This window comes from Megalobrama amblycephala, linkage group LG21, assembly GCF_018812025.1.
Source record: "Megalobrama amblycephala isolate DHTTF-2021 linkage group LG21, ASM1881202v1, whole genome shotgun sequence".
Taxonomy (NCBI): domain Eukaryota; kingdom Metazoa; phylum Chordata; class Actinopteri; order Cypriniformes; family Xenocyprididae; genus Megalobrama; species Megalobrama amblycephala.
Genome location: NC_063064.1, coordinates 26,425,533 through 26,437,282, shown reverse-complemented (window position 1 = coordinate 26,437,282; position 11,750 = coordinate 26,425,533). Strand labels below are relative to the sequence as shown.

At 37.7% G+C, this 11,750-nt stretch overlaps 1 protein-coding gene across 2 annotated transcripts in view; it reads right to left on the bottom strand.

The window, feature by feature from the left end:
* Positions 1-4,690: 4,690 nt before the first annotated feature.
* Positions 4,691-11,750, bottom strand: part of camkvb (CaM kinase-like vesicle-associated b) — a 52,488-nt gene continuing 45,428 nt past the window's right edge. For both annotated transcript variants that reach the window (XM_048173051.1, XM_048173052.1), the window contains exons 6-11: positions 11,590-11,710; positions 11,296-11,371; positions 10,818-10,954; positions 10,605-10,683; positions 9,852-9,939; positions 4,691-9,763 (exon numbers count right to left, since the gene is read on the bottom strand). In XM_048173051.1, the coding sequence (XP_048029008.1) occupies positions 9,398-9,763; positions 9,852-9,939; positions 10,605-10,683; positions 10,818-10,954; positions 11,296-11,371; positions 11,590-11,710 (867 nt within the window). In that variant the 3' untranslated portion in view covers positions 4,691-9,397. The remainder of the gene's footprint in view (positions 9,764-9,851; positions 9,940-10,604; positions 10,684-10,817; positions 10,955-11,295; positions 11,372-11,589; positions 11,711-11,750) is intronic.

The following is an 11,750-nucleotide window of genomic DNA, read 5'->3' as shown; positions in this document are numbered from 1 at the left end:
ATATCACAAGGTTGCTGCAAAAGTAACAGCTAACAAACTCTGGATGAGATGATTGAATCATTAATAAGTAATCAACTTTATCTGGCCAGAATTTCTCTTGCAAAATTTACTATAACAAATACGCTTCAGAAACACAGAGTTATATCAGCCAGAGAACAACTGATGCTGGAAAGTCAAGGGTCAAGAGCCCAACTAAAGAAAGCGCTCACCTCCATACCAGTGACTTCAAACTTTATTATATTCAGTAAACAATCAATATCCAAAAGTTTTGTATGAAAGAAATAGTCAAACTGGATTGTGATAAGTGAAGATGCTGCGCTCTAGAGAGATCTGTTAGCGTTTATTGTTCTGTTGCTGGTCATGTGACAGTGTTTTCACCTTATTTAAATAAGATTTAACTTTCTTTTTATGTATTTTGACTGTTTTATCATCTGTTTTGTTATTGTATTAATTACAGATTATTTTTGTAATTTCAGAAAACAGAAAAATTACTGCATTTTTATACAGTATAAAAATGTGAATTACCGTAATTTGTCATTAATTTTTATTTTTTCTGTGCAGAGTTATAAATGAAAGGTCTTATTGAATTTCACATTAAAGGTGCCGAAGAACATGTTTTCAAAAGATGTAATATAAGTCTTAAGTGTCCCCTGAATATGTCTGTGAAGTTTCAGCTCAAAATACCCCATAGTTTTTTTTTTAATTAATTTTTTTAACTGCCTATCATTATAAATGCACCGATTCAGGGTACAAGGCCCCTTTAAATCTCGTGCTCCATGCCCCAAGAGCTCGCGCTTGCCTTAAACACCATAAACAAAGTTCACACAGCTAATATAACCCTCAAAATGGATCTTTACAAAGTGTTTGTCATGCAACAAACAATGTCTAATCGCGTAAGTATTTATTTGGATGTTTACATTTGATTCTGAATGAGTCTGAGGCTGTGCTCTGTGGCTAAAGCTAACATTACACACTGTTGGAGAGATTTATAAAGAATGAAGTTGTGTTTGCATTATACAGACTGCAAGTGTTTAAAAATGAAAATAACGACAGTCTTGTCTCCGTGAATACAGTAAGAAACGATGGTAACTTTAACCACATTTAACAGTACATTAGCAACATGCTAACGAAACATTTAGAAAGACAATTTACAAATATCACTAAAAATATCATGATATCATGGATCATGTCAGTTATTATTGCTCCATCTGTCATTTTTCGCTATTGTCCTTGCTTGCTTACCTAGTCTGTTGATTCAGCTGTGCTGCTCCAGAGGTTAATACTGGCTGCTCTTGTGTAATTCATTGAACATGGGCTAGCATATGCAAATATTGGGGGCGTACACCCCGACTGTTATGTAACAGTCGGTGTTATGTTGAGATTCGCCTGTTCCTCGGAGGTCGTTTAAACAAATGATATTTATATGAGGAGGAAACAATGGAGTTTGAGACTCACTGTATGTCATTTCCATGTACTGAACTCTTGTTATTCAACTATGCTGAGGTAAATTCAATTTTTGAATCTAGGGCACCTTTAAATTTTAAAAAGCAGCCAAACAGAGCATGGAAAATGAAAGTGGGCTCCCTACACAAAACCTGGTACAAAGGTTCAAAAGTTGCTCTGGGCCCGAACGGGCTGGCCCACGCTGGGCCATCATGGGCTTAATGTGGGCAGTCCGCTAGTGTGGGTGGCTCACAGAGAGCCCGCAGTGAGCCCAAAGTTGTGGGCCTCGCCTGGGCAAGCCCGCACTAGGCCTGTTAAAGTTTGGTGTGGGCTGGCCCTAGCCCACTGAGAAAAAAAATCTGATCAAACAGATTTGGTTGCTCATTGTTGATGATTTTGTCATATTGTGGCCTTGTTAACTGATCTCTGAATATTGTATTACTTTCATGTTGTTTACTGTCCTGCTTTGATATTTTGAAAGTTTTTATCATTGTGCAGAAATTATTGAGACAAGATCATGTAGACTCACAAAGACATCAAGGTTCAGCGTATGATCCTCAACAATGGTGACCAGATTTTCAGATAAACAGATTAACTCTGAACATCACAAAACAAGCTACTAAAGTCACAAAAAAAGATTTTTGTTTGTCACCATTGTTGAGGATCATACGCTGATTCATGACACCTGTGTGAGTCTAAAAGACACCGCTCAAAACTCTGCCTGTATAATGAACTTTAAAAAAAAACAAAAAAAAAACTACCCATTAACTAATGCAAAACTATCAGTAAACATGCTCTGAGTTTAGTCTCTGGAGAAAATCAGTGACACACCATCACTAAATAGCCAAAACAAGCTAATCAGTTTTTCTTTTGCATTTTTTTGCTATAACAAGCATGTTTTGGAAACACAGTTAAAACAGCCAGAAAAAAAATCTAATGCTAAAATGTCAAGAACCAAGAGCCCATCTAAAGCAAAAGCTCACCTCCATAACGGTGACTTTAAACTTGATTATTTTCTATAAAACACCCATGTAGAAGGCGACGTTCTCAGGACCTTGTGCAGCTTTGCCTAAAAGTTCTCTAAAGGTGACGAAAATTGCGAACCTTCACAGAACATTAGGAACATTCCTAAAATGTCCTCTTTTAGTAACGAATGTGCTGCAGTTCAAGGTTCCTTATGACTTTAGGGGGACGTTCCAATTTGGTTAATTTTATGGTCACATAAGAACGTTACAAAGAGGATATTTGGGACATTAACAGAACGTTCCCACACGGTCCTCTGTTGGTCATTTAATAATGTTCCCGATATGAGTTTAGGGGACTATTACTATAGGACGTTCTGATAACTTCACAAATTTCCTCTTTGTAACATTCTCGTGCGACCATAAAATAACCAAAATAGAACGTCCCCCTAAACTCATACAAACCCGATTCCAAAAAAGTTGGGACACTGTACAAATTGTGAATAAAAACAGAATGCAATAATGTGGAAGTTTCAAATTTCAATATTTTATTCAGAATACAACATAGATGACATATCAAATGTTTAAACTGAGAAAATGTATCATTTTAAGGGAAAAATAAGTTGATTTTAAATTTCATGGCATCAAGACATCTCAAAAAAGTTGGGACAAGGCTTATGTTGTTCTAGAACTTGGATATACCTTTCAGCATTGATGGTGCCTTTCCAGATGTGTAAGCTGCCCATGCCACACGCACTCATGCAACCCCATACCATCAGAGATACAGGCTTCTGAACTGAACGCTGATGACAACTTGGGTTGTCCTTGTCCTCTTTAGTCCGGATGACATGGCGTCCCAGTTTTCCAAAAAGAACTTCAAATTTTGATTCGTCTGACCACAGAAAAGTTTTCCACTTTGCCACAGTCCATTTTAAATGAGCCTTGGCCCAGAGAAAACGCCTGCGCTTCTGGATCATGTTTAGATATTGCTTCTTTTTTGACCTATAGAGTTTTAGCCGGCAACGGCGAGTGGCACGGTGGATTGTGTTCACCGACAATGTTTTCTGGAAGTATTCCTGAGCCCATGTTGTGATTTCCATTACAGTAGCATTCCTGTATGTGATGCAGTGCCGTCTAAGGGCCCAAAGATCATGGGCATCCAGTATGGTTTTCCAGCCTTGACCCTTACGCACAGAGATTGTTCCAGATTCTCTGAATCTTTGGATGATATTATGCACTGTAGATCATGATAACTTCAAACTCTTTGCAATTTTTCTCTGAGAAACTCCTTTCTGATATTGCTCCACTATTTTTCGCCGCAGCATTGGGGGAATTGGTGATCCTCTGCCCATCTTGACTTCTGAGAGACACTGCCACTCTGAGAGGCTCTTTTTATACCCAATCATGTTGCCAATTGACCTAATAAGTTGCAAATTGGTCCTCCAGCTGTGTTCCTTATTATGTACATTTAACTTTTCCGGCCTCTTATTGCTACCTGTCCCATTTTTTGGAATGTGTAGCTCTCATGAAATCCAAAATGAGTCAATATTTGGCATGACATTTCAAAATGTCTCACTTTCAACATTTGATATGTTATCTATATTCTGTTGTGAATAAAATATAAGTTTATGAGATTTGTAAATTATTGCATTCCTTTTTTATTCACAATTTGTACAGTGTCCCAACTTTTTTGGAATCGGGTTTTTACGTTATTAAATGACCAAGAGAGGACTGTGTGGGAACATTCTGTTAATGTCCCAAATGTCCTCTTTGTAACATTCTTATTGACCATAAAATAACCAAAATGGGACATCCCCCTATAAGGAAACTTGAACTGCAGCACTTTCATTACCAAAAGAGGACGTTTTAGGAACATCCCGTATGTTCTGTAAAGGTTCGGAATTTTCGTCACCTTTAGAGAACTTTTAGGGTACGTTGCGCAAGGTCCTGAGAACGTCGCCTTCTACGTGGGTTAATACTTTTCCAATGGTACTTATGTCCTAAGGATGAGAAGAACAGTATAAACTAAGTCATTACACTTTAGGTAAGGATGTCTCTTGTTGAGACTGACACAACATCCCTCTATGCCAAATAATCACTCTAGGAGCCCTGTGCAAATGAGCCGACTGCATGCAGGCAGTATTCCAAGACTGTTAATGTGACTGTCTACTTTTTTAAAATAACTGGAGATGGATGGTCTTCTTTGAGATTTTTGACATCATATTTAACTAAGCATGAATAACACTACTTGTTGCATATAACAAAGAACAACGACTACTAATGGATGATCATTCAGGATGTGTTTATTTTGAAAGCATGAAAGTCATTTGAAGAATACAGAGGTTAAAGTGGAGAGAGGCCAGTCCTCAGTGTATTCACAGGTTCACAGTCAACCACACTGAGAAGAACATCTGAGAGAATGAGGAAATCAACAGACACCGAACACCAAAGGCAATAGTGAAGCACTATTTTAAAAAATTGCTTTGAATTGTGTAACACAGTATCTAGTTGCGGTTTTAGTATACATGAATGATATAAAAACCATTTTTTCAGACCTACATGAAACATTACTTATCACTCTTTTTGTTTTAGATCTTACCAGTTTGCGCTTTTTCAACTTTTATACGAAATCAAAGACAGAAAAACAAATAACATCTCAAAGTCTCAGGGTAGATAGAACGAATAAAGGTATGGGACAGATTTTAGAAGAGAAATATCATTTTATATAATCAAAGAGAGAGAAATAAAAGATACAAAATGACAACGACACACGTGAGATCTAAAGTATATCGAAGCTTACTTCAGTAGAAACCCGTGACAACCCATGCTGAGCATCATCTTGAGATCAATAGACCACTGACAGCATAATTGCATATCAAGGCCTTCTTCAGTCAAACCTCCACTGACTCCTATGATGTTTAGAAAATTACAGCATGTCACCACTGCACAACAATTACAAATCGTTGGCCACCGGAGGGGAAACTCATCACTGTTTTTGTTCACCTATACTCTATGACAGGTTCTAAATAATTGTACAATAGGTGCGCTGTCCCGTTCAAGTCCTGACCTTCTCGCCCTTCCAGAATGACGTCACTGTTTTCAACTTCCGTGGAGGACAGGCCAATCAGAAATTGAGAGAGTTCACACGGACACCGACATTGAGAGTAGCATCACAGTATCGCAGTTGTAGACTATTGCTCATATTAAGAGGTCGACCGTTTCGATTTTGCTTTCGTTAAGCTCTTGTAATCCTACATCGCCTGCCATTTCTCTGTGCTAAAATATGTTTGTATACTGAAAACAAAGCAAACTATTCGTGTAAAAACCAAGATGGCACAAAATGAGTTTTTAAATTTAGAATGCATCAACTATGAAATTAATAAGTACTGGCATGATGAGTAACAGACATGTCTACAGCAGTAAACTAGCGAAGCGTAATCGTTTAATGAGAAAGAGCTGTATAAAATTGTGAAAGATGGGATGTCTGTTGCTGACAACAGACATTTCTATAAAATAGGTAAAAGGCAAAAAAGCTATAATGTAAAATGTTTAATCATTAGGGCTAGGGTTTGATTAATAGGGCTAGACAGTGGTTATTATCATTTGGACTGTTTGCTTTAAGCAGAAATATATCTTCCCAATATAGAGTGCTGCAGTGATTTTTGTTAACCTTGTTCCCTCAACAAAAAGCCAATTGGATTTTTCCATTGGCTTTTGGATTATTGGTGACCAACAAAAGTTAAGATAATTACAAATTAACAATTTTATTATTTGAGTTTTTAAATTTTTTGTTATTTTATAATATTTATTTTATAACTATGAGAAAGCCTAAATACAATCGGCAGAAGTACAAAGCTAAAGTTAGGCTATAAATGAACTACACCACCAGTGTCAAAACCACTAATCTTCAGACAACTCTTTTAATCTTTATTTAAGGTCCCCCTGTGGTGAAAATCAAGTTTTTAATGCTGTTTATATGTCTATGTGGTGTTTTTAATATGCTTTAAGACAAACCATAAGACAAATTTAAAAAATGTGATTTGAAACCACCCGTTTCCTGCAGTCACAAATGTAACCAATCCAGTCAACATGTGAGGCGGGGCTTTTCTCCACTGACGTTCTATAATGTTTAAAGCATATAGGGATGCTGATTTTTAGAAGGCAGCTGTCTGACCTTGAGATGACGAACGGGAACTGTTTGATAATGTAGTCAAGTCAAAGGCTAATCATTATCAATAACCATTATGTGTCCAACTGTATTGAAAGTGATATATAAAACACATTATGCAGTGTTTACTACAGTAAAGTTGACCGAGTGGATCAGAGTCCAACCTGCTGTGATTGAGTGGAGGCTAATTTGCATATTCATGGATCCGCGTATACTAAATGAAGCAAGGGAGTTAAATTCAAACAATTTTAAGGCATGAAGAAATTATTTTCACAGGATTAGTTTTAAGGGATAAAATGATTGACTACAGGGAAATTCTGCAAAATCTACATGAAATCTACATGAAATCTACATAATGTCTAAGGCCCATTAACACCAAGAATGATAACTATAAAGATAACTATATTAGTGTTATGTTAATTATAAGCATATACTGCCATTTTTTTTCATCTGCTGCTTTAAATGCTCAAGCTCTTTAAAGTGAATTCTGATTGGCTGTCAATGTTTTTATCATTCATCACCTAGAAAAAAAAAAAAAAATTGAAAGTAATTCCAACGGTCTCATTCCTCTTTGTCATTATCATTGTAATTGTGGTGTGTACTTTCCTATTGTTATTGAATTAGAACGATTATTAAAACATTTTAGATATTGTCCTTGACGTGAACAGGCTTTTAATGACCCTGGAAACCTCTGTAGTCTCATTTAGCCACTTGTTAGCAACTGCATTTAATTTTTGTGGTATTACTGATGTATTTTAGGTTGTACAATAATATGTCAAAATATCTTGAGCTTGTTAACCACAGACCTTATTTCAGGCATGTAACCAAAAACCCATTCAAAAAACATTGATTTAGAGACGATGGATCCTGAAGTAGAATTAATTCCTGCAGCACTCTATACTTGTCATTGAGACTTATTTGTAATATGAATGTGCCTTTCTAAAAGGAAGGGTGGCAAAGGGTTAAATGACTGTACAAGTAAGTTCCTGATTACAACTGGTATTAAGATTAAGTGTTTTGGTCGATCGGATGACAAGAGACACATTCCTGTTTAACCTGGTGTTTTAACCGGTCTTTTCTGTCCACTTTCGACCACTTCTGTCCTGATTTCTTCGAGGGGAGGGTCTATGGTTGGGTAAATGTATGGGCTTTTCAATTTAATGGACAAAATAAGCTCACGTAATTTACATATGAACGCACCCGGAGACGACGGAAATCAATACGGAGAGCAGCATCTTTCGTTCCTACTCTGACAGCCAGAAGACCACGCTGAACACTGCGAGTGTCTGTTAGAAATCAGGAATGGTGAGAGAACATTTGTCTTCAGCCGACAAAGTTTAAATCCCATCTGGCTCGCGCACTTCCCATATCGTTTATGTTAAGTCAGTAGGCTCAGATTAGGCGGTCTTTTTTGGGTGTTCGAACGCATTCGACCAAATGAGCATCTACACTACGAAAGCAATCCGTTTGAATGTGTTTTTGACTTCCTCTGGAAGTGGTCAAAAGTGGACAAGCTCAAAGCGATTTAGACTCTGTTTACACCTGTATTTAGTGTCGTCCACTTGTGATCGGATTGACAAAAAATGCTTCTTAATGCCATGTCTTAGTACCAGGCCCTAAATATCTGATGCCTATTATATACTTGCCATTAAAAAAAAAAAAAAAAAAAAAGATCTGGGATCAAGAAAAAATATGTAAAGATTGTAAGTAAATATTCAGCCCAATGAAAGTGTCTCAATGTAGGCATAAAATGGCCACTGTAACTTGTACATTTATGCCTCAAATAAAATCCTGTTAAAAACAAAGATCACTGTGCGTGGCTGTGTATTTTTAAAACAGAAAGATATACTATTCAAAACATGTAAAATGTATGCAAATGAGCATATAATACATTATAAGAACAAATCACATTTTCCACTGTTCATGTGGCTAGCTACCAAGCAGATGTGAGGTATTAGTTATGGTTACCTACTCTGCTCCATTTATTGGGCCACACGTCTCAACCACTAAAACACCATTACGAGATGAATTTAGCCGCCTTAGTTGCTGTAGAAGTATTTTTCATATAAATCTTCTTAACGTTTCGTGAGTGCGTGTTCGATCGAGACATGAAATGTTAATGTAAAGCTGAAGCTGAACGTGTCAGTTACCTGGACATGTGTGTCATAAACAGCAGATTTGAAAAAGCATGCTGTTCTTGGCTACGTCTAATCTACAGAAGTAAGTAAGCTATGTACAGAAACTTTACATTGCACATGAAGCTGTGTCTCTGTGGTCCTCTGACTAGTTCAAGACAGGTGTCAACAAATTGCAATGCAATAAATGCAATTGCAATAAAATAAAGTAGCTATAAAATGAGGCCTACAATGAGAATCTATCCTAAATCATTTATGCAGATCAATGCTAAAGTTTCCAATCTTGGCTTAATGTAAGCAGAAAACAGATTTTTTTCTTCTTTTACGCAAAGTTAAAGTGGCCAGAGACTTTGATATGCATCACACAGCATTGTGATTCAATAGAAAACAACAGAATGCTTGCTGGGAAATGTTTTATGACCGATTCACACTGCGCCGACAGACGGCGACCAACGCGGACATCCACCATATTACAGTATGTCACTTCTCAGTCATTCCACCACCCGTCAAACGCAGATTCAACACGTTCTATCAGCAAAAACTGCCTCGGTCTCGGTGCAGTGTGAATTGGCCTTTATAAGTTGGCTCGTGTTGAGATTAATGCTATGTGCTGCGGAATCAGTATTAGCATGCTTGCTGCTTATGTACACGTGTGCGGGATCTAAACGCAGGTGGGAGAGGTAGCGAGATTAACCGCTCTGTTCCTCCCCTGTGTCCGGTGGCAGGGAGTCTAAAGCTTCTCCGTTGCATCGCGACGTGGGATCGGGCTGTTCAGGCGCTGGAACGTGGAGAACAGGCTCAGTTGGTGGCGGGGCGGCAGCGGCCACTGCTTCTGCGTTAGCAGCTTCCACAACAGGGGCTTCTGTGCTCGCAGAGTTGCTTTCAGCAGTACTGGATTGAGCTGTGGAGGCCTCTGATGGAGCCTGAGGGTTTTCCTGAGCCCCTGCTGCAGGGTTGGCCGCATCTGGTACAGCTGCTGCTGCTGCTGCTGGTGCCGCTGTCTGATGCTCTGGTGCCCTGAGACGCTTCATCATGGTCGTGACCCGTACGGCTTTCTGCAGGAAGGTGATGAGCCAGATTTAACTCAACTTATTTCTTAAAACACAAAAGTGACATTAAGGGTGAGAAACTTCTTGAAATTACCTTCCACTTAGCTTTTGCAAAGTTTTTCTCGATTTGTGCGCACACATTTTCCTTGATGTTCTTGTCGGAAGCAGCATTTCCAGATATCCTTGAACAGGACAAGAAAGCTTATTATATGGCCTGGAAAGTTGTTTTTAGATATTTACTAGCATTCAAAAGGTTGGGGTCAGGATTTTCTCTTGTTTTTATTGAAAGAAACTAATACTTTTATTCAGCAAGGATGAATTAACTTGATCGAAAGTGTCAGTAAAGACATTTGTAATGTTACAAAAGATTTCCATTTGAAATAAAAGCTGTTCTTTTGAACTTTCTATTATTTTAGAATCCTGAAAGAAATGTATTGATGTTCCCACACAGATATGAATCATCACAACTGTTCTTAACATTGATAATAATAATAAATGTTTAATTAATGAGCATATTAGAATGATTTCTGAAAGATCATGTGACACTGAAGACCAAAGTAATGATGCTGAAAATTCAGCTTTGACATCAGAGGAATAAATTACATTTTAAAATACATTCAAATAGAAAACTGCTATTTTAAATTGTAATAAAATATCACAAAAGTATTGTTTGTACTGTATAATCAAATAAATGCAGCCTTGGTGAGTTTAAGAGACTTCTTTGGAAAAAAAAAAAAAAATTTTTTTTTTTAAATCTCACTGGCCCCAGACTTATAAAAACCTTCTCTGAATACATATGAATGCCAATATAATGAGTAATTTTCATGTATATTGATGCTATAAGTACCATTCATGGTTGATGGCTTCTTGTGCAGTCAATCTCTGGTCAGTGTCCACCTCCATAAGACGTGACACTAAGTTTTTAGCTGCGGACCAACAAAACGGAAAATGTAACCCAGTAAACACAACCAAACTTTCACGTCATGTCTAAGGTTTACATAAGAGAAGTTGTGCTCTACTAAGCATGTGAGGTTTTATCAGTATTCTTCAGTAAACGTACCAGAGTCTGAAATATCATCCCAGTATGGTGAGTCAAACTCATAGTCTCCAGCAAGAATCTTCCGGAAGAGGTTCTTGTCATGGTTTTCATAGTCATCATCATCTGCTTCATCGTAGAATGGAGGATTTCCAGAGAGTCTGTACATGAGATGAGGGAAATCATTACAAACTCTGAGAGGGGTCTGTCTATGGTAGACTCACTGACATACTGTCTGAGCATATAATATTGGCATTTTTGAAATTATGTTACAGATTTTGTGGAGACTGCAGCAACATTATGTGAATTAGGTATTGCTTTAGTCACTCTGATCTGTTATTTACTCCTCAGACAGCCAATTCTTGTCAATGTCTGTGGTTCTTAGCCAGAATAAGGTACAGTGGGGACCACACTGATAATCAAAAGTCTGGCTGTGGAAGACTACAAGTAAATGGTGTCTGTAAATAAAGGTGTTATGAGTTCTATAGGAGAATACACTCACAGTATGTACATGATCACACCAAGGGCCCAGCAGTCCACCGGTCGGCCATATCTCTGTCTCCCAACAACCTCTGGGGCTGGTTGAAAAAGAGAGAAAGATAAATCATTTACAGAAACAAAAATGCTACATTGTTTGCTATTCTAATTTTAACAACTTATGCCTATGTAAACGGAAATCTTGTGAGAAAATTCTGTTTGCTCTTGTTGTTGTTGTTGTTCCTCAATAAAGACCATCTGTTGCATCTCCCCCCATGAGTGTTTAAAGAGGTTTTGCCTGTTTTGAAGAGCTTCTTACCCAGATACTCTGGGGTTCCACAGGGCTCCTTGATGAGTCCATTCTCCAGTTTTGCCAGATGGAAATCACTGATGACTATTTTTGAATGTTTCAGTCGGTTGTAGTACACCAGATTCTCAAGCTAGAGGGAATGAGAATGACAAGATGACATGCTGCTTCAT